This window comes from Cydia splendana, chromosome 23 (assembly GCF_910591565.1).
Source record: "Cydia splendana chromosome 23, ilCydSple1.2, whole genome shotgun sequence".
NCBI classification, from domain to species: Eukaryota; Metazoa; Arthropoda; class Insecta; order Lepidoptera; family Tortricidae; genus Cydia; species Cydia splendana.
The window spans coordinates 11,981,818-12,005,656 of NC_085982.1; the positions used below are offsets into that span (position 1 = coordinate 11,981,818).

The window sequence follows — 23,839 nt, forward strand, 5'->3', positions numbered from 1 at the left end:
CAGTAGGACAGAGATAGTAAGAGTGGTTCATGCTCTAATCGCCGAGTGAGACAGAGAGATAGCTATAATCACCTGACACCGTAGAAGTACTCGTTGATAAGCTTGAGACACTCGGCGTCGAAGATTTCATTCCCGACCATCTCTGTCTGAGCCGCGGCGAGGGTGCTCGTGGTCATCTCTTTTCGCCCTTGCTGGGGGGTTGGCACTTGGAGATTGTTGAGATTCGTCTGCGGAAAGAGGTTTACTTTAGAAATAGGAATCACTACAGTGGCGGATTTGCCCTAAGGCCGATTAGGCCCTGGCCTAGGGCGGCAAAAAATTAGGGGCGGCAAATCGTGACAAAATATTCGCTGATGATAGCAAGAAATAACTCAAAATGAGTTCTATATGATGGGTGCAGCGAAAGGGTCGGCTATAGGGCCTCGGGCCTAGGCCGGCAAAGACTGCAAATCCGCCACTAATTCACTAGCTTACTATTTTTAACAAGAAAATGACTTCAGTTTTTTGCGAAAATAGATAGATTTATGCCTAAATTTGTTTGAAGAATTTCCTATTTCTTGATCTTAACATTATGGTATTTACTTTGAATATTGTTGAGATTCGTCTGTGAAAAGGGGTTTAGTTTAAAGATAAGATTCACTAGCTTATATGTACTACTATTTTTAACAAGAAAATTACTTTAGATCTTTAAAGCAAGAGTGAATAGGCTATTGCTGAAACAGTAACCTCCATCTTAGGCTCTGTCTTCACTTTCCATCAGGTGTGACTAGAGCCAATCGCAGATCAGTGTATTATTAAAAAAAAAAGATTTTTGAGCAGATAGATATATTTATGTCTAAATGTGTGTGAACAAGCCTAAATTTGATCTTTAAGCCTGATCTGACTGGTTAGCATAAGTGCCTAAGTGGCGTACAGTCAGCAGGAGAAGTTGCTGAACGAACAAGGTGTTCAAAATGATCTTGACGCGACTTTATTCTTAAGAGAATAAGACCGTGTCAAGGTAATTTTGAACACCTCGCCCGCTTAGCAACCGCTTGCTGCTGACTGTACGTAGGTCATCCATACGGAGTCGTATGCGAGAACGCAACTCATGCTAGCACCGCTGACAATAAAGCAACAAAAACTGTAATTTAAATTTAAAAACCAAAATCGTAATCGAAACAGCCGTCTCTGAGAAATCGGATACTTTTCTTTTTTTTTTAATCATGAATTTAAACATAATTTTGGAAAAGAGCCGATACTCTTCAAAAACTGCTGGATCGATATTTATCAAACATAGCTAAAAACCACCGCAAGTAAATTCGCTTTCACGTAAAAAAACCGCATCGAAATCGGTCCATCCATTTGAGAGCTACGAAGCCACAGACAGACATTGGCGTCAAACGTAAAACACCCCTGTATTTGCGTTGGGGGTTGAAAAACGAAGACTCCACAGAAAACTTGTCCTTTTCTACTTAAGAGAGTAAATAGAGAAGAAAAAAGACTCTTCATTAAAAGCAAAGAGAATCTGAAATAGAGAGTTACTGTCATGGTAAATTATGTAGTTACAGTACATTTACTGCCATCTTGCGACAGACGATTAAAACTGTTAGAACGCCATTTGACTTTGATCATTATTCTTTCACTGTTAACTTGTTAAATATTAATATTAACGCCATCTACTCGACAGGCTGAAGGTTATGGCGCCATCTCTCGAAAAGATTGCACCATACCTTTGGCCTATAGTCGAGTAGATGGCGTTTATATTAATATTTAATAAGTTAACACATATCAGTGAAAGAATAAGGATCAAAGTCAAATGGCGTTCTAACAGTTTGATGTTCTGTCGAAAGATGGCAGTTAATTTACAGTGGCTACATAATTTACTTTGACAATCCGTCTCTATACGCTCTATTATCTTTGTTAAAAGTGAAAACACGTATATTAGTGGTCACACACAGGGATTCAGGGAACTCACATTGACTTGGTCAAACAAGTACGCCTTGCTTGGCCGGCCGTGGGTAGCGTCAATCCTTGTATTCGCCTTGGGGATAAAACAAATAGTAAAAAACTCACACACAACTCGGGGTCAAACTTATTGAATCACATTGTGGTTAAAAAAATATGAAAAAAAACAAGTAGGTAATAGGTATGCTGACAACACATTTTTGTCAGTAAAAGAAGCCGGTAAAAATTTAAAATACAGATTAAAAAAAAATTCTACTGACACATTGGTTTGTCAGATTATAGTATTTCCTCAGTAAATACCTATACTGAAACCTTTTTTTCCATATGACTGTGTGGTACTTATTTAATTAGGTACAAATCACATACATAATTACACAAGCGGGTCTACCGCGATATAGTTTCATTGTTTTTACCTTAAATTCCGACGTTTCAGCTGAGTTGCACCAGCTAAGCTAGTTAAGCTAGTTGTAGTTGAGTTAGTTGAGTTGCTGAGTTGAGCTATATCGCGGTAGACCCGTTTGTGTAATTAAGTATGTGTACAAAACGCGAGAGTTTAACCTAATGAGACTAAATGTACATATTCGTGCAATCTAATTTGAACCTTTCGTGAACCATATAAAGTAGCATTTCTTTTATTTCATTGCTTTTTAAAACAAACGAAATTCGTTCTAATTTACTTATAGAATAAGGTTCAAATTAAAAATTCGAAAACTTTATATGGTGGGTCATACGAGGTTTAAGTGTTATAGGTACAAATCAATCCCTGCCGATTTAGAAATCTTCGTGTCAAAAGTTTAATCACCCCCAAAACAAAAAAAAAACTCAGTTTCAAGGTTTAAAAAAAACGGTTAACATGGTTTTCGTTGTATATGTATGTTTTCGTCAGACAATTACATGTTCGTCAGAAATATTCAATGGGGAAAAAAACTTAACGTGAGTTAAATTGAGAGGAGGAGGGTAGTTCGGCGCGTACGCGATAGCAAGCTTCTGCTGTGCTCTGTGTTTAAATAAATAGTTATAAGTGTTCTTTACGATAAATATCAGCAAATTTCTGTGAAATATAGTGAAATATTCTAACACTAGTGTTATCCAAGCAATATAATACCAAAATAGTGAAAATTTGTGCTCAAAGTTAAAACTGTGTATCATCCTACCCACTTGCACTAATAACAATTAAATCAGTTTATAGAATAAAAACAATTTATTAATTAATATCAAAAACAACAATGAAGTGTTCCAAGTGTAGTAAACCAAGTGATGCTAAATGTATAGTCATTAGTTGTGACTCTTGTTCGAGCAAACTCTGCCAAGAATGTGCAGGACTCTCACCAACAGAGGTGCGCGTGTTTGAGCTAAAAACAATCCAAAGAGTGGTTCAATTATTGTGCACGGACTGCAAAAAAGCTATGCGTGAGCTCCCAAACATTCTGCAGTCGATTCAACAGCTCCAAAAATAGGTCGAAGATTTGAAAAGGCGCTATGATATCGCGAGCCGGGAAGAGGTCATTCCAGAGTTGATTGAGCGGAAAAGACGGGCCAAAAATGTCATTATCTTCAATGTACCGGAAAGTTCCTCAAACCATCCGGAAGAAATGAACCAGCATGATGTGCGAGAATGTGAAAAAATTGTGGCCACTATAACCGGGGAGGTCAATATGTCCGGGGTCAAGGTCGTGCGCCTCGGACGCCCAGGTAACGGCTCACCCAGACCGAGACCAACCAAAATCATATTTAACAACAAATACGATGCACTGAAGATTCTTAAAAACAAAGGCAGGCACTCCAATGGCAAGAACATCAGGCTCCAATTTCACCACGGTGACAGGTGCGACAATTGTAAAACATCACTGTTGCTGACCTCACAGGCATCCATGGGCTACGGTTACCGCTTACCATCGGGCGGGCCGTATTCCTGTTTGCCACCATCATTGTTTTATTAAAAAAAACTTTATTATATCGGAAAAAAACAGATATTTCTCTTGCTAAGTTTATGACAATTGTCACAAGAAACACTACAATTGTCACGAAATTCCGACATATAACTCATTACCTGTCAAGAATTACCTACAATTCTTCTAAATCTTGACAATTGACAGAAACTTCGCAAAAGAAATATCTGTTTTTTTCCGATATAATAAAGCTTTTTTAAATAATACAATGATGGTGGCAAACAGGAATATGGCCCGCCCGATGGTAAGTGGTAACCGTAGCCCATGGATGCCTGTGACGTCAGCAACAGTGATTTTACAATTGTCGCACCTGTCACCGTGGTGAAATTGGGGCCAGGTCTGACCAAACACCTTCACAAGAAGAGTACCTAAAAATGCTACGCACAGAATTAGAGGAACGCACCAAGAAAGGAGAGGGAAACCTTACAATTGAATTCATAAACGGTTGCCCTAAAATAATAACATTATCAAAAAAACAAACCACCCAACAATAACACCATGCAAACAAAACAATACAATTCTACCTATCTTAGACAATACCATTATATACACTAACTTAGGCTCGTTACAACCTAAATTTGACCTATTTCATACTCGTGTTCTTACAAGCAAACCCAGGCCGATAATCCTAGCTGTGACTGAAACATGGTTAAATGTGAATATACCCAATAAATTAGTGAGTATTCCGGGTTATGATCTATACAGGAAGGACCGGGTTGACCGAAGAGGCGGAGGCGTCGCTGTGTATGTTGCTCAGGTACGTGGATTGCAAATACTAGCTAAAGTAAATACCAGCTTCTCTTCCCTGCGGTCTATTGACACGCTATGGTTAGATATAACTTTAAACCAATACAAATTCTTATTTACCCGAAGATTCTTGTATAAATGAAGAAAAAATTTTAATAAGTGAGATATCCTCTGCGTCCACATCGTGTAACGTCATCATTACTGGAGATTTTAATTACCGTGAGATAAACTGGCCATTAGCAAACATTCAACATAGTGACAATAGAAGAGAGTATATATTTGAGGAAATGTTCGTACAAAGCAATCTATCAATTGGTCCAAAAACCCACTCGACAAAGAGACGGCAACCGGTCTTCCCTTATCGATCTGGTCATGACGAACGACGAAAACCTTATTACTGCTGTTGAACACCAACCGCCTGTAGGCAAATCCTATCACGATTTTTTGCTACTGTCAATGCAAATGGAAAACAATAATACATTAGATAAAATTATAAAATCGAACAGGAAAAACTACTTTAAATCAGACACAGAGAGTATAGACTCGGCCTTATATGAACGCAACCTTTTAAATTTAGTAAGCACACATAATACAACTAACTGCAAATGGGAAGCATTTGAAACTACCATCCTCGAGGTGGCCAACAAGCATACACCGAACATGAGGCCACCGCGCAAACCACCGCTGAAACCTTGGATTGACAAGAATATAAAACAAAAAATACAGGACAAACGAAAGGCATGGGACAAATATGTACTTACAGGATGCAGAGATGATTACAAGCACTACAGAACACTTAATAATGCACTTTTAAGTATAACTAGGCAATCTAGAACTGATTATGAAAGCCGCATTGTAAATCTCAGTTTCAGTTTCAAATTGTAAAGTTTCAGTTCCTCGTGTTATGCATGATGGGGACAAGACAGTAACAAGTGAGGTTGACATTGCGAATGCCCTAGCCAAAACGTTTTGAAGCTAACTATGTCAAGGAGTCAAACGACACGGTACCTCTTATTGCATGCCCTCGGATCCAGGAATCCTTATGTGACATCACTATTTCCGATGATAAAGTTTGGAACAAATTAAAGAAGCTACGTGAAGATACTTCTATGGGCCCCGACGGAATCGCAGCAGTCTTGCTAAAGAAATGTAAAGCTATTTTGCCATCACTTACGCATATAATGAAGGAGTCATTCCACACATCAAACGTGCCGCAGAAGTGGAGAAACGCTCTAGTGACACCTATCTACAAAAAGGGAGACAAACTTAACCCTAACAACTATAGACCAATCAGTCTAACTTGTCTAGCAGTTAAGCTAATGGAGGCTATTATAAACGACGAAATAAGGCTATACCTAGATAGGAATCATATAATTGTCGACCAACAACACGGCTTTATGAAGAGAAGATCCACTGTCACTAACCTACTAGCATGTGTCAAGGTCCGGTCTAGCCATCTGGATATTGCAGTACCAATCGACGTGATATACCTGGACTATGAAAAAGCTTTTGACAGAGTACCTCATCGTAGACTCCTGACTAAACTTGAGCATTTTGGCATAAGAGGAAAGCTTCTACATTGGATAGAATCGTTTCTAAGAGACATTTTTTTAGAGACAAAATTTAGAGTGCGTATCGCTGACAGTGTCTCTGATGAATTTGATGTCTGGAGCGGCGTCCCACAGGGATCGGTCATCTCAACCACCATGTTCAGTATATTTGTTACCGACTTACAAACCACCATTGAATCCAACTTCAGCTTTTTTGCAGATGACTCCAAGCTGTTTGTAAACCCTATGATAGACCATAGGAAACTACAGTCAGATCTGAACCGAATTAGGGACTGGTGCCTAAACTGGCTTATAAACCTCAACGAATCAAAATGCACAGTCCTCCACATGCACAAGAAAAACCCCAAGTTGCCCTACACCTTAAACAACGTACAATTAGCAGGAACCACGACCCAACAAGACCTAGGAGTCATTATGTCTGACGATCTCAAGTGGGAACCCCATATTTCACAAATGGTAAAAAAGGCTAACTCCATAATCTACATAATCAGAAGAGCTTTTCGTATTTTCACCACCGAAACAATGCTAAAGATATACAAGACCTATATAAGACCAATTCTGGAATATGGCTTTCAGATATGGAATCCATACTTCAAAAAAGATATTGACATGATCGAGCGAGTACAGCGTAGATTTACCAAAATTCCCGCACAGCTAAAGTCACTTTCGTACGAGGAAAGATTAGTCAAGCTGGGCTTGACAACACTGCAAAAAAGGCGGGAACGTGGCGACTTGATCGAGACGTTCAAAATCATGCATGGATATTACGACTGTCCAGAACTAAGCGACCTGTTCACTCGAAACCCAAACACGCGCACAAGAGGACACTACCTTAAACTAGTAACCACAAAGCATAAAACAAATATCGGGAAAAACTTTATTGCAAATCGTATAGTAAATGCTTGGAACAAATTACCCTCTGAAGTTGTGAACTCTACAAGTGTGAATCAATTTAAAAATAGACTCGACAAACTATCAAAACAGTGAAATCGTGCTAAGTGAACTATGATTTAGACGCACCAGCATCAGCTGCCTGTCTAAAACGAAATAATAATAATAATAATTGATAATTGCCATTCAAACCAAACTCAACTTTATTTTACATGTATATTACCAACTTGCAAGGGGTTCAAACTGTCAGCGTCCACTCAAAACTCAACCTTATCTATCACAAGTTAAGGTCCATACCTGTGACACTCGTATCTGCGGGTTAGGTCGCCGCATGGCGGACCGTTCTGGCGAGAGTTCGCCATCGCTAAACGGGTCTGGGGTCTTGGACTTGCGGGATTTGGAGCGGTCTCTGCTCTCGCCGCGCTTGCTTTTGAAGAACCTTAAGATGAAAGAAATAGAGTTCATTATAGCACATTATGTTGTACAGAAATATTTGTCTATATAGGTATACCTACTTTGGTGCTCAAAAATAAACATCCAGGTAACCTTGACCTTGAAGAAAAAGTTGGGAGTGGGGTCGGAGGATTGTGGGGTCTGAGAGTTGAGGGGCCAGGGATTGAGGGGTGGGGGGTCGTGTGTGAGGGATCGGTGGTGGTGGTAGAGTGTAGTAGTTTAGGGGTTGGGGGGTTGAGGTCTCTCCACTGAGGTAAAATGTTGCATTTTCCAAACGAGACCAAAGTTTTTTTCACTTAGTACCTTATAGTTCGTCACTAAATTGGCAAAAAATAATTCTAATTTTTTTCTCTTGCTTCTTACTCAACCCGCAGATAAAAACTAACTTTACTGGTTTGTTGCTCAAATAACTACTTATAGTGACGGAAGTATATAGTGTCACCAAATGTATGGGACTTGCTAATTTTGGTATCGGATGAATTCACTTGGCACAGATGTAGTATACGTAAAGCTAAACCAATCCAGCCCGGTAGCCATCCGCCACCCCCTGGTGGGTAGGCAGAGGGGCATCCAAAGTTACACGCCGCATATCGGCTTCTATTTACCTACCACCTCGAGTTCGGTATCAATTCCAGATAAAGCGGGCATGAGGAATTCATTTTTGAGACCTTTGATGTACAGTTTAATAGAAAAAAATAAAAATATTGACGAATAAATCAAAACCGGCGTGCTATTTTTTTATTCAACTATTGCTATTATCAGCCGAAACTAGAAATGCTAGAAAGTTGAAATTTGCACACCAGGTTACATTTATAATGTGTACAAGAGATAAGAAGAGATTTTGAAAAATTCAACCCCTAAGGGGGTTAAAAAGGGGATGAAAGTTTGTATTGGGTTCATGTTTTATTTTAAGCTAGGAATTTCAAACTTCGTTAAAAGATATACTATTAAAATACAAGAAAACTGATTTCAGCGTTTTTGAAAATTCATCCCCTGAGGTGGCGAAATAGGGGTTGAAAATTTGTATGGAGATCAAAAATTTTTCGAGTGTGGGGCTTGAAACTTTTTATATGTGCATATTACTAGAATACAAGAAAAGTAATTTCAGCGTTTTTAAAAATTCATCCTCTAACGTGGTTAAAAAGGAGTTAATCCATTACAAATTACTTTGACTGCCCCCCTGCCTACCTGCCAGGGGGTGGCGGATGTCTATCGGGCTCAAATAGCTTAGCTTTACGTATATTACATCTGTGCTAAGTGAATTAATCCGATACCAAAATTTGCACCTTATGACACTACTTCCTTCAGTATTATTTTGGTAAGCTGGATGCCAAGGTCGTTCGCTCACATGACCTGAAACTGGCGACAAAGATCTCCATATATAGGCTGTTGTGCTTCCTAATATCAAAGAGGATTTGAAGAAGATAGTTACTGTCATGGTAAATTATGTAGCTACAGTTCATTTACTGCCATCTTTCGACAGAAGATTAAACCTGTTTGAACGCCATTTGATTTTGATCCTTATTCTTTAACTGATATGTGTTAACTTTTTAAATACAGTCAAACCTGGATAAGGTGGAACTGGATAAATGAGAACCTCTATTAGCGAGAGTAATTATAAGGTCCCGTCATTTTTGCCTTAGATTACCTCTATTTGCGAAAGATACAAGACTCTTTAAGAGAGAGTCGTTTGTCCCGTTCGAACCTCTGTATCAGAGAGTGTCTCTTCCTTGGCCTCTATAAGGGAGAATCCTGAGTGTAATTATTATCCGTTATTTCTGATACTTTCTAATTTTCGTGGAACTAACGCGCACGTGGTGCATCTGACAATTTTTTTTTTGTTTATAAAAATGGGTTTGTGTTAGGTCATTGCTTTTGATCTTTTTGAGAAAAACATATGTGCGTCGTGAACCGATATTTTCGATCAAACTTGCTCAGTGCCTAATAATATAATGGTTGAACACATTCTAGGAATGTCTAAATGAAAAATAGGTAGGTAAGTGTTAACGATAAAAATTACAATCGCTTTCGAGAACGGGAAATCACGAAAACTAAATTCACAGTAAATTTGGTTTCCATACATATTATGTATCAAATAAGTACCTAATTTTAGTAAAATATCTCTGGGACTTATTTTTCAAACCTGCCTAAGCAAGAAATCTCCGATCCCTTACCTCTGAGAGTGAGAAACTCGGATTAGAGAAAGACCTCTATGAGCGAGAAAAATATTCTGGTCCCTTGAGCTCTCGCTTATACAGGTTTGACTGTATTAATATTCACGCCATCTACTCGAGCATAGGCAGAAGGTTGTGGCGCCATCGCTCGAAAACATGGAACCATACCTTTGGCCTATAGTCGAATAGATGGCGTGAATATTAATTTTTAATAAGTTAACACATATCACTGAAAGAATAAGGATCAAAATCAAATGGCGTTGTAACAGTTTTATGTTCTGTCAAAAGATGGCAGTAAATTTACTACATAATTTACTTTGACAATCCGTCTCTATAGACTTTATTCTCTTTGCTAATATCTTATACTCTTCTGAAACGCGGACCGTACACCGTCGTCACATCCGCACATTAGACCGATTCCACCTAAAATGCCTTCGCAAAATCTTAAAGATCAGCTGGTCCGATCGCGTACGGAACACCGAAGTTTTGCGAAGAGCCAAAGTGGGTGGGATCGAAGTTTATATTATGCGACGACAACTTCGCTGGGGCGGCCAACGTGGCAAGGATGGCAGAGGGTCGGGTGGCAAAGCGCATCTTTTACTCGGAGCTGGAGGATGGCTAGCGAAAGCATGGCGGGCAACTTCTCAGGTATAAAGATGTGCTTAAGCGCCACATGAAGAACTGCAACATTGACCTGCTTCTGTGGGAGAAGCAGGCGGCTGACCACCCTGTATGGAGATCTTTTGTCATTAAACAAACTGACTTTGAATCCCGTCGACTTATGGAACTGGATATCAGACGGGATGAGCTGAAAGCCCGACCACCAGCGGCTATTAGGTATAATTACAACAATGGTGTCCTTACCTGCCCGTTGTGTGCACGGGTCTTTATTAATAAGATCGGTTACGCAAGCCACACGCGGGCACACGAACGTCTTTAGCAGCGGAGTTGAAACAGTCGCCGTGGTCGAAATCGGCCGGGAGAGTATATATAACTATCATGTTCGGTCTTAGTCTCGCGTGAATATCATTTTTTGAACACCTCACCCGCTTAGCAACTTCTGCTGCCAAATGTTCTAAGTGAATAAAAAACTATACTAACTTGAAAGGCGACCGCCCCCTCTTATCCTTCTTCTCATCTGCCACACTTTGAACTCCCAACTCGTACTTCGACATTTCTGCCTCACTCGTAGTACGGTGCATGCCGTTCACTTGACCTGCAAGAATGAGACTTAAGTGATAGAGTATAAGGTGCAAATTGCAATGGAGTTACGTGGTTATGTGGAAAGTTAGGGTAGGAAGATAGTTTTTGAGTATGAATCGCCAGATGTTAGTTATAAATAACAATTTAGTGGCATTTAACAAATAAAAATAGTATGATTTTTCAATTTAAGTACGGTAATTCGCCAGTAAATGGCCACTGTTAGTAATTGGCCACCCTTAAATAAAAATGAATTCTATTCACCTATAAACAGAATTCATTTTAGTATAAGGTTTCAATAACTGGCCAGCCTTCAATAACTAGCTGCCTTATACTAAAATGAATTCTGTTTATAGGTGAATAGAATTCATTTTTATTTAAGGGTGGCCAGTTACTAACAGTGGCCAGTTACTGGCGAGTTACCCTATGATGTTGAAAAAACTGATTATGATTAAAGAAATTAATATCATCATATGAATAAACTTCATAGAAGAAATGAGAAAAATGGCAAAAATCATATAATGTCTGAAAATCAATTGCTAAAATGCTACATTAAAAATGTTTTTTTTTTTTTTTGCAAAATTAGAGGAGTCAAGTATTATTTTGGCATCGATTTTTATCCCATTGATAACAACAACTGAAGCCAATGGATTAATGATATAAACAGGTAATAACTGTGTCAGTAACTTCGATATTATAGAACATTTGGTAGTTGTATTATGAATGTTATAGTTCTCTGTGGAGTTGCATAATGAATATTTCACTTCTGTTAGTGTCATAGAGTAACATTAAAAAGTATGGCAGGGTAATTCGCCAGTAACTGGCCACTGTTAGTAATTGGCCACCCTAAACTAAAAATGAATTCTATTCACCTATAAACAGAATTCATTTTAGTATAAGGCGGCTAGTTATTAAAGGCTGGCCAGTTATTGAAACCTTATACTAAAATGAATTCTGTGTATAGGTGAATAGAATTCATTTTTAATTTAGGGTGGCCAATTACTAACAGTGGCCAGTTACTGACGAATTTCCCCATTACAGTTTTGAGTTTGATCTATGAGACCCTTAAAAGATTATACGACAAAAATGATTTTATTAACAAGCTTTTATTAGGTCGACCTGTATGTAACTAACTATGTAATGGAATCTAAGGTAACTAATTTAACCATCTTCCAAGGATCGTAGCGTCATGAAAATTGGCAGCTGTATGTAGTTCTGATGACAATACATAGACATAGACATAGACATAGAAAAACTTTATTTATTGTAAATATTCTTATTTACAATATTCTCAATATTTACAATACAATAATATGGTGCTGTCGAACTGATCTGATGATGGAGACAGGAGGTGGCCATAGGAACTCTGTGATGAAACAACGCAACCTAATTGTGTTAGGGATTTTTAGAATTGTCTCGATGAGTATTAGTTGTCTGTCGTAAGAAAAGTACAGTCAGCGATAAAAGCTTGTACCAAAAATGAAATTTTTGCCAAAAACTTATTTTAATTGTAGACCTGGCTGTAAATTGTAATTCTGTATAGTGACGTTCCTCCCCACTGAGCCTTTTCGGGGAGGGCGGGAGGGCAGCCGCTTCAGGTTCAGTTTGGGCTCGTCGGCTTCGTCGTAGTGGAGACCTTGGGTGGGGTAAAATAGGGTAAATTATAGGGTAACACAGGGTAAACAAAAAAAATAAGTGTAGAAACAAATTATACAGGTTAAGTAAGTTTGGGACAGGGTAAAGATACACGCTCAGAAGGTCTAGCATGAGTTCCACTCCATACATCTAGCGCGACTTTAAGTATGGACTCGCGCGCGAGAACGCAACTCATGCTAGACCGCTAGGTATATTAAGAGATTATGTCTATTATTTTTTCTTAGCATTAAAAAGGTAAATAAACGAAAGCAAAGGACGACTGAAAAAAATACAAAACAATATATATTTCCTAAAAAAAATATGTGGATTGAATTTGGACTGTGAAAACCAAACTAACAGCGACATAGTGTTACCACAAACAACAAATTTAATGGGGCTGGCCGGTCGAAGTATTTAGCCAGCATAGCTTAGGTACCCTGTCAATCCCTAGAATTGTGTCAATTTTTTTTAATGGAATTTTATGCCCTGGATGCCAGCTCTTTAAGCCAAATCTCATAGAAAAAGGGACAAGCTATGATGTCGCCATCTATGCAAACCTTTGACAGTTGCCAACCCCATTGAAAAACATGACGTTTATAGAGCCACTTTTCCCTACAAATATTGTGCAGAACTAGCTTAAACGAACTGTATTGTATGTATTGTAACATTTCGTCGCTATACTTACTCAACCTCATATCTGCAACAATCATTTGATGGAAATGTCGCTTTTCTTTCATTCGGAATACGGGTGTTTTTGTCATCAAATGAGTGTTGCAGATACGAGGTTGAGTAAGTATAGCGGCGATTTGTAACTCTAAACTAAACATACCATAACCCACACTGTTAACTGTCCATTGTTAGACCTTATGCCTTCTGTAATAAGGTCTACCTATAGTTAAGAGTGTTACTGTTTGTGCCCACACTGTTAACTGTTCAAAGCTGGACCTTATGCATTTTGTAATAAAGTGCACCGATGTATTTGTACCTTTGATGTCGTTCATAGTGAATCCGCTGCGCATGATCTGATCGATGTGCGCCGGCATCTGCGCCTCCGCGGCTTCCTTCATCAGCATCTGTTGACGCTCTTTGATCTCCACCCAGCGGCGCGCTTTCTCTTGCTCGCTGTAATAATTATATTCATCAGTAAAATAAAAGAAAGCAAAGCGCTGGTAGCCTAGCGGTAAGAGCGTGCGACTTTCAATCCGGAGGTAGCGGGTTCAAGCCCCCGGCTCCTACCAATAAGTTTTTAGAACTTATGTACGAAATATTATAATTGTCAGTCGCTTTTCGGTGAAGGAAAACATTGTGATGAAACCGGACTAATCCCAATAAGGCCTAGTTTACCCTGTGGGTTGGAAAGTCAGATGGCAATCGCTTTCGTAAAAACTAGTGCCTACATCAAATCATGGGATTAGTTGTCAAGCGGACCCCAAGCTCTCATGAGCCGTGGCAAAATGCCGGGATAACGCGAGGAAGAAGAGTAAAATAAAAGAAAGAAAATATATTTATTTAACGCTACAACATAAGTATAAGTATAAAGAAAAGACATGCATACATAAAAATACCGGCCAAGTGCGAGTCGGACTCGCGCACGAAGGGTTCCGAATCATTATGCAAAAAACGGCAAATAAATCACGTTTATTGTATGGGAGTCCCACTTTAATATATTTTTTTTAAGTATTATGTTTTCAGTATTTATTGTTATAGCGGCAACAGAAATACATCATCTGTAAAAATTTCAACTGCCTAGCTATCACGGTTCTCGAGTTACAGCCTGGTGACAGACAGACGGACAGACAAACGGACAGCGAAGTTTTAGTAATAGGGTCCCGTTTATACCCTACGGAACCCTAAAAAAGCATCGGACGCTAAAATAGGACTCAGCATAATGCCGCGGCAATCAAATGGCGCTGGTTTTCAGCGGGGCCCTCATTTAACCTCCTGAGACTAAATGTACATTACAATAAAATAAAATAAATCATTAATTACAAGCTTTCGCTCATATCACACTTACATAATATTTACATTGTAAAATTCGGACGAAATTTGATACACATAAGTTCTCTCTTCTTCTTCCTCGCGTTATCCCGGCATTTTGCCACGGCTCACATAGGAGCCTGGGGTCCGCTTGACAACTAATCCCATAATTTGACATAGGCACTAGTTTTTACGAATGCGACTGCCATTTGATACACATAAGTTAACATACTAAAATTAAAATAGACATTACAATGTACATGATCGTGTAATCTAATTTGAACCTATCATGAACCAAATAAAGTAGCATTTCTTTTGTTTCATTGCTTTTTAAAACAAACTAAATTCGTTCCAATTTACTTATAGAATAAGGTTCAAATTAAAAATATGAAAACGTTATATGCTGGGTCTTATGAGGTTAAAACTAGAACTTACTCGATAAACTGCGCGTGACAGATGACAGGCAGTGACATCCTCAAGAACTCCCAGTTGGCCTTCTCCATGGTCTCAAACGTGTTGTGCGATATTTTCAAACATGGCGGCGTATCTGAAAACCATTACGACATATTTTATTTAACCCTTTGCCAGAAGGGCTAATGGCCGGCTCTCTATCATTAGTCACCATACCTGTCACGTTTTAAGTATGTAAGTGCGAAAGTGACGCATGACATGACAGGTGATAAAAACGCGACCATGATTATCAGGTAGGCATAGTAAGATTTATGAATTATCAATCACAAACGCCCAAAAAGAATTTCAACGTTAGCAATCAGATTCAAGGTTTAAATTAAATTGAGCTTTCGGGTAAATGTGACTTGTCATCAAATGAATCATGAAAGCTGGATTCATTTGAATATATTTGGATTTATTGGAAAAACTTTGTAGATTGGTGCAGCCTGTTATTATAGTAATTTAAAATTCAAATAGTTTTTAATTTAAAGTTACTTTTTTTTGTTCGATTATGTAACACAATAAATTCAACCTTATATCCTAGATTTTTGAAGTGGAAACTTCTTTACCGGCGCTGTGCACTTTTTGAGGTGCGGAAAAAATGTTAAACTCCAGACAGCGTAAGGCGTAACCCTCTATTTCTACCGCGCGGCGAAAATGTATGCCTGAGCCTGCTGTTTCGTTTAGACGGCGCAGGGCGCTTGCATGACGTCACGTGTCATGAACAATGTCATTGTGTTTTTCTTTTTTTTAGGGTTCTTGATTTAAATGCCATCTAGTGAGTTTCCCTCAAACTGGTATTAATATAACTGTAGTACTCACAGTGATGTGCTTAGGGGTTTCAAGTAATGCGAGGAAATAACGCTAAATGGCGTTAACCTCAATTATATATTGTGCTGCAGACATTTTGCACTAGATGGCGCTGTTATTAATATTTTGAGTTACAATGTCGTTGAGTTTTCACTTCTGCCGGCACTCCCGGAGTGCAACCCGTTGTTTTTTTATTCAGATTCAAATGCATATTTTTGATACAGAGGAAACGGCTACTACTATTACATACCTGAGCCCGCGGGTATTCTGGTGACGTCGATCCTAGTGTCAATCATCTCGTCGGTGTTCTCGAATATAGGCTGGTCCTTGGTGTACCAGTGGGTCACGTCTCGCTTCATGTTACTGTAAAAACATCATCATCAACACGTGCTTATATACCTATGCGTTCGTACGTGTAAAGTCTATATCTTTAGGTATTTAAAAAATAGTAAACAAACATTTTGTACATTTTTGGGTAGTCATAATCATAACATTTATTGGTGACCTAATACAAAACCACCCCTGGCTCCGTCACTGAACGACCTGACTTAAACCTAGATTATTTGATCATGTAATGTTTTCATCTACCCTCAACTGGGTTAAGGAGCCATTTGAGGGTAGATTTTGTTTACTTTTATTTAAATACTTAATGATACAGAGTATAGCTAAAAACTCTAAAAAGGTAATTGCAGGTAATTGTGATAAAGAAGAAAATCGGAAAATCTAAATATAAAAACTATTTTCCAACTACCTTCGAATAAGTGTCACCAGTAGGCGTATTGTGGATGGCTTTATCCACGTAATAAAATAACTGTCATTTTTAACACCACGCGATTAAAACAGACAGATAAAGATACTGTCACTATCACTCTGTTACGTCACAGAATAAATAATAGTACTACCGTACAGAAAGGAAACTTCCTACAAAACCGAAGTTTGACAGCGGTTCAGGGTCGAATCATGCTGTACCTGTCTAATATATGGCACTATCCCTTTCGGCTATTTAGGGTTGACAAAATTCAAGCCATTTACTTATCTGTGGTCGTGCATGCAAAGGGACGTCAGGCTGTATCAACCCTAATAATTGCTCGGAGCAATGCTGAGCCGAACGGAGCCGAGTTTGCCCGAAGGGAGGAGTTTCGCACCCCTGGTTACGTAGATAAATACGACCATTATATCCGTGCAGAATATCAAAACTCGAAACATAATATGTTTTTTTACACATTTAGGTAGGTACTTACACGCAGAAGGGTTCGTAGCCCTCCTGAAGACCGCACATTGTGAAGAACTTCAACGAGTTAACGTCCTGTCCATATGTCAACCTAAAAGCACGTAAATAGTAAGTAACATATATCGTACTTAAATGCATAAACAGATAAATTAAATACAATATCTGAACAGTTATTTGTTTCAAAGTTGTTCAACAAAACTTTTCGATTTTAATACAATTAAAATTGAATACTACTTTTAAAATTGTTTGTTATAATATAGTTATTTACGATGCAAGTGCGGAAAAGAGGGAATTCGAAACGAGTGTCGATAAATTAAAACACGACAGAAGGGAGTGTTTTAAATCGACACGAGTTGCGAATTACCTATTCGCACGTGTATCGTACAACGTTTTACAGTACATAGTGGCCCTTTAAACTTTTGACATACGCACGGAAAGTGCTCTTTCCCGCACTAGTGTACCATATGTACTGTAAAATATATTTTTTTCTTGATGCCCTTTATAACGGACACTATATTGTTCTTTTAGTTTCTGGTAGGGCATGCTCCCGGGAATTCCCGGTTCTCATATTACATAATTTAATATTTTCGAGGCATACCTGGCTTTCTGTCCCACCCCAAGCGTGCAAGCCGGTACAAAGTTATCACCTTGCACGTCAGCGAACGTAGTTTCCCCACCCAGTGCGTCCATTAAAAGCTCGCCATTGAGCGAAAAACCTGCGTTAAATACAAGTACTTTAAAAATATACACTTTGAAAAAATCTGATTGAGAAGATTTTATCGTTCGAGAATTAATTTCGGATTTTATTTCATTGAGATTTTATTTATTTATTTAAGCTTTATGACACAAAGGGAAAACTAAATGTACAAAAGAAGAACTTAATAACATGAGGCATTCTCTACCAGTCAACCTTTGGGCAAAGCAGGAAAGATATGCTCATATATGTAAATTAGAATTTTAATAGTTCACGGTATTCAACTCCACAAGCAATATACAACATGATTTTTAAATGGTAATCTGAATTAGGTTGCTTGTATTTTGGTTATACATACATGTATTTAAATGGACTTAAGTGTCAATATAATAAAAAATATTATAAAAATTCTCAAGCGACTTAATAATTAAAAAAGGAGCTGTAGCACTGTATTGAGTTAAAAACAAATTAATTAGTGAAAATCTCAAGCAGGGCGATAAACTATTAAAAATGTTACTAGATTAGCACACAATGATATTAGATAATTAGTTAAAATGTTAAGGGCCGTTACGCTGGACAATAATATAAAATGTCACGACGATTTTAACAGGTCATAAGAAACGAAATACTGTTAATTCCCTAAAAGGACTGTTTCCAACTTCTACTACTAATGGCGAAATGAATATATACATTTCTGTTTATCTACTCTATTTCTACTGAGCACTGTTGTAAAAGAGCTTTTGTGATGATCTCTACTCGTGCTGTGAATTACTACATGACTATACACAGCTAGCGTCAAACATATCAGTACACCTAGTGTACATTTCATTCAATAGCGTTACGTGAGGTACGCGTTTGCGTTAAGTGTCATTTTGTATGGGGTTTTGAGTTTCCTAAACGTACCGCCTGGCGCCATGGCGCGTTGTTCAAAATCCCGTACATAACAGTTTTGAATGATTCACGGTTAACACTTTAAACTCTCGCGTTTTGTACACATATTTAATTACACAAACGGATCTACCGCGATATAATTGCATTGTTTTTACCTTTAATTCCGACGTTTAAAGGTAAAAACAATGAAATTATATCGCGGTAGACCCGTTTGTGTAATTAAATATGATTCACGGTTAGTTTCACTACACTTATATCGACCGGGATATGAACCGTGATTACCTTTTGTATTGTTTTCGAGCTCCCGATATTACAAACAATACGAAAGGTAATCACGGTTCATATCCCGGTCGATATAAATCCCGTACATAAATAGACATAAGGGGTCATCCATTAATTACATCACACGTTTAGGGGGAGGGAGGGGGTCAAGAAAATGTGACATGTTGTGACAAGGGGGAGGGGGGAGTCATAAACTTTCTGACGTCACTTTAACTTCATCAGTAACCGAAAATGTATTTAAATTATTTTATACGCTAATTATCATTTAAATAAGGTTTTGAAACGATAATCGTTTTTATTCGTTTAATTTTTTTTTTAATTAGTTTTGGGTTATAAAATTACTAATATTTCTTTTGTCAAAAATATTTCGATAAAATATTAAATAAATATTTGCCGATTTCGTTGCAGAAATGTGACGTCACACCAGGGGGGAGGGGTTTGCCAAATGTGACCAAGTGTGACAAGGAGGGGGGGAGGGGTAAAAAAAACCTAGAAATTCGTGTGACGTAATTAATGGATGACCCCTAACGCAAATACAAACGCTCGTCACGCTATCGAATGAAATTTACACTAGAAGTTCAGAATAGACAATACGCCATAACATTGGCGATTTGTCATTTAAAGGTGCGACCACACCGCTGCTTAAAAAACGGTGACGGTACGGAATCGCAGTGACGCACCGTTTTTATCGCATGCTCTCCACAACGCTGCACCACGGAATCGCAGTGACGCGTTGTAAATGTCACGATTTTGACACATGTCTACCTAGTAAAGTCGTAAAGTATGATGACCGGTTTGGCCTAGTGGCTAGTGACCCTGCCTGTGAGGCCGATGGTCCTGGGTTCGAATCCCAGTAAGGGCATTTATTTGTGCGATGACACAGATATTTGTTCCTGAGTCATGGTTGTTTTCTATGTATTTATATATTGTATATATCGTTGTCTGAGTACCCACAACACAAGCCTTCTTGAGATTACTGTGGGACTTAGCCAATCTGTGTAAGAATGTCCTATAATATTTATATTTATTTAAAGTTTACGACACGTCACTGCGTTTCCGCATCGTCATTGTATTTTAAGCAGCGGTGTGGGTGGCACGCAAAAACATACGATGCGTCACTACGATTCCGTGCCGTCGACGTTTTTTAAGCAGCGGTGTGGTCGCACCTTAAACCGGACATATTTGATCTAAACTGTAATTCTGAAATTCCTGTTACTGTAAGCAAAGCAATGCGGTGGTTTTAATTCGAGTAAAGCGAATTTAGAAATTAAATTTGGAAGCGAGATTCAAGCTGGTGCGTTTACGAAGGTGTTGTGAAAATTCTCTAAAAATACAAACATAAAATGTGAAATAATAATCAAAATAATTAAATAATTAATGAAAATATTTAAGAGCATGTTTCATTGATGTTATGACATGACTAAGAAAAAGATTCGTATTGTAAACAATGTTATCTAGCATAAATTTACTTATCAATACCTACCGAACAAGATTACATCTGAAATTTCTACCTATAAATTTGGTAAAATCGTTTAATGATATAAATACATAATTGTTTTCCATTGTATTTTCTCGGAAACGTTAGTATTTGTCATACTATTTACTTCAGTCAACGTCAGTACTTTTTGTACCGAGACTGACGGGAATAGCAAGACACGTTCGTACATTTCCGTGAAAATACGATGGAAAATAATTATGCACTACATCTGTACAGACAATAGACATGACTGAGTATCATTGTATAAATAAAATATAAAAATGTCCTTCATAATGGACATCTAGAAAACTTTCGCAGCAACTTCGCAATAACGCAACTTTACGGCTCGCCAACGACATTACGCGACTGGCGACGGCGGCAGCGACAGCCATCCGATCGCTGTCTCGCTCCAACCTATGGTTATCGCTGCCGCCGCATTGACGTATAATATCTGGGGACGGGCTAATGGGGCACTAAAAATGGCACTAGTTCAGCGGTGTTACTCCAGAATTCCAGCTAATCGTGCAGTCTAACGCAACTAGTTGCGACCAATAGCGCGCGTAATGTGAACTCATCAACCAATCGCGTTGTAGCGGTTTCACACCGCTGTACTGGCCCCTGTCATGCCTCATTATTATTGCCCGTAAAGCCAGTCCCTGGATATCTATGTCAATGTGCCGCCGTCGCAAGTCGCTCAATGTCAACGGCCGTTAACGGCTTTAACGTACTTATCGTCTTATCGATCAGATCTAGGAACACTCCGACCACGTCACCCACCGCCCATTGCTTGCCAAACGATTCCGTACTACCGCTGTACACTTTTTCCTCCTTGAAATAACAAATAAATACAAAATAAGACCTATATTCTGATACAGTAGAATCCGCTTATAATGATATTGAAGGGAAGTGACAAATACGTCATACTAAGCGGATGTCATATCAAGCATAGTTGATTAACTTCTTATTTTTGTTAATTTTTCCATATTAATCTCAAATTCCTTTGTGAGAGATGAATTTGTACCAATTATTAACTTGTCACGGAGAATTATAACTAAAATAACTTAAACGCCACGCACGCACCAAACGTCCTCGCAGGGCAAGACGTGGGGACGGCCACGAAAACCAGAAAATGTGTCAGTATAACCGGACATAATTTCATGAAAATAGGATTTACAGGTCATAGTAAGCGGTTTGCACAGTATTTACGTCATAGTAAGCGGTTGGTCAGTAAGTATATGCGGAGTCATAATAAACGGATTCCACTGTACATAGGCAAAATATAACACAAGTTGAACATGTAGGTAGAGATAAACCAAGAAAAGTCTGCAGAGATTTTGACAGCACACGCAGTGCAGGTGTTATTTTAAACGTCAAACTTCTATGAAATTATAACGTATACATAACACTGGCACTGTGTGCTGTTAAAATCTCTGCAGACTTTACTTGGTCTAACTCTACACACGTAAATATATCGTATCGAAGGTATAAGTTGGAAGGTGTTTATAATAGTTTTTTGTCGCCATAACCAAATAGAGTATGCTTAGAAAATAATGACATATTATACGAATAACAATATTTCAGCTACCTACACTTTCAAATAAAACTAAATTATCAAAATGGCTACTAGACTAATGTTTTTTATAGCGTTAAAGAGTATTTGACATGTGAAATTTAGATAATTAATAGTGAAATTGTAATTGTTAGTAATTTCTATTTTTTTTAATCCATTATTTTGTATGTAGTTGTTTGACTTCTTATTAATATTATATTTTTAATTTAGAATTTGTAATGACATATTAAATAATAATTTAACTGTAAATAATTTGCACGCCTGCATGCAGGTTGAATATGCATGACAACTTAGCCATAAGATCTTGCCTTGTTACCATATTCTAACAAATAAAGATATTTTAGATTTTTTATGTTGATAGGGAATAGTAAGATCTAATCAACAGGTGCTATCGTTTCATCTACAATGAAAACAATTAGTTTTTATGAACGAAATGTAAGATTTAAACTAACGATTTGTAAATGTGTTAACACTTTTATGACAAAATTTTTGCTTTATTGATAATGACCTTGACTGTGCTTTTTGCACTTACCCAAATAATTGTTGCAGATATATTGGAAAAGGTAATTAAGCCAGGGATATAGACCTTAATTCACATTCCACTGACATACATCTACTCTAAGGTTGTATAAAATAGTTTTTGCCTTAGACACAGCTACTCTATATATTCGGATAAATAAATAATTTTCACATAGGATAGAAAAACAACACAAAATACATATAAAACAAGAGGGATGTAACATTACGCTTTTATTAACAAGTATTGTTACCACAAGTTACACATTTATTCATAAAAGATGTTTCTCTGATGGCAAGCACCTACATATAATTTTGATTACGATGTCCTTTAAAAAGGACATCTGAATTCAATGCACTTTATTCCTGCCAGTAAACTTCGGCCTGCCAAAAAGGATTTAGGTCAAACGGTTCTACTACCATGTTGCTTTTTTAATGTTTTTAAATGATATCAGAGAAACATCGCTGGCATCTATAAGCCACTCACTAATAGTTTGGTCGAGAACATCTAGGAAGCAGCCAACGATGTCGCCAACTTTGAACTGCTGTCCAAAACTGTCGTTCGATCCGCCGTGCACTTTAACGCACTGCGTTAGACAATGAACATTGTTACATTTGACAGGTGTGTGTGATTTTTGTTTGTCTCTTTGACCATTATATGACATTTTCAAGGACTACCGATTTATAACTGAAATAGTATTGATGACGTAGGTATTACAAACTACTGTCAAAATATTTTTTAAACTGCTTTTTTTAATAAAAAAAACCTATGCTTATTTCTGATTTTTGTTTATTTATTAATTTCTCGAGAAAAATAACAGGTATCCTAAAAATTACTTTAAAGTAAACCAAAGAAATTTCTAAAAAACAAAGTATCACAAATTAAAACCATAATCAGAATAAAGGATATATAATACGGTACACTGTACCAGTCGAGATACTCTGAATATAATTAATAACTATACGATATTAACATATCGAACATTACACCCTTTTGTAAACGTATCAATATGTACCATATAAAGGACATCTGAAACTTACATTATATCCGTCAAATGCCCAGGAGTTCTCATCTTGACCCAGCATCATACCGGGAGCCATGTCAGCGTGTGCCCAACCAACCTGTTTAAAAATAACAGTTTTGAATGATTCAAGGTTAGTTTCACTAGACTTATATCGACCGGGATATGGACCGTGATTACCTTTTGTATTGTTTACGAGTTCCCGATATTTCGACGCTGTTAATGCATCTTGTTCACGGAAACTCGAAAAAAATACAAAAGGTAATCACAGTCCATATCCCGGTCGATATAAGTCTGTTTAAAAATAGTTACGAGAAAGAAAAGTTCTTGTAAAATAAAACGTTATAAGTAA

The 23,839-nt window shown here is 37.8% G+C and overlaps 1 protein-coding gene and 1 long non-coding RNA gene across 2 annotated transcripts in view; both read right to left on the reverse strand.

Moving 5' to 3' along the window:
- LOC134801880 (ryanodine receptor) overlaps nucleotides 1-23,839 on the reverse strand; it is a 228,446-nt gene that overhangs the window by 110,309 nt on the left and 94,298 nt on the right. Inside the window, exons 26-37 of the mRNA XM_063774533.1 lie at nucleotides 23,507-23,587; nucleotides 22,953-23,052; nucleotides 17,634-17,751; nucleotides 17,046-17,126; nucleotides 16,055-16,167; nucleotides 14,980-15,091; nucleotides 13,553-13,689; nucleotides 12,449-12,568; nucleotides 10,834-10,948; nucleotides 7,403-7,544; nucleotides 1,958-2,023; nucleotides 73-227 (exon numbers count right to left, since the gene is read on the reverse strand). Coding sequence (XP_063630603.1) covers nucleotides 73-227; nucleotides 1,958-2,023; nucleotides 7,403-7,544; nucleotides 10,834-10,948; nucleotides 12,449-12,568; nucleotides 13,553-13,689; nucleotides 14,980-15,091; nucleotides 16,055-16,167; nucleotides 17,046-17,126; nucleotides 17,634-17,751; nucleotides 22,953-23,052; nucleotides 23,507-23,587 — 1,340 coding nt within the window. The remainder of the gene's footprint in view (nucleotides 1-72; nucleotides 228-1,957; nucleotides 2,024-7,402; nucleotides 7,545-10,833; nucleotides 10,949-12,448; nucleotides 12,569-13,552; nucleotides 13,690-14,979; nucleotides 15,092-16,054; nucleotides 16,168-17,045; nucleotides 17,127-17,633; nucleotides 17,752-22,952; nucleotides 23,053-23,506; nucleotides 23,588-23,839) is intronic.
- LOC134801926 (uncharacterized) lies at nucleotides 6,413-7,038 on the reverse strand. The gene is made up of 2 exons (XR_010145758.1): nucleotides 6,607-7,038; nucleotides 6,413-6,535 (listed from the first exon to the last, which is right to left on the reverse strand). It is a non-coding gene; the product is annotated as an uncharacterized LOC134801926 (long non-coding RNA).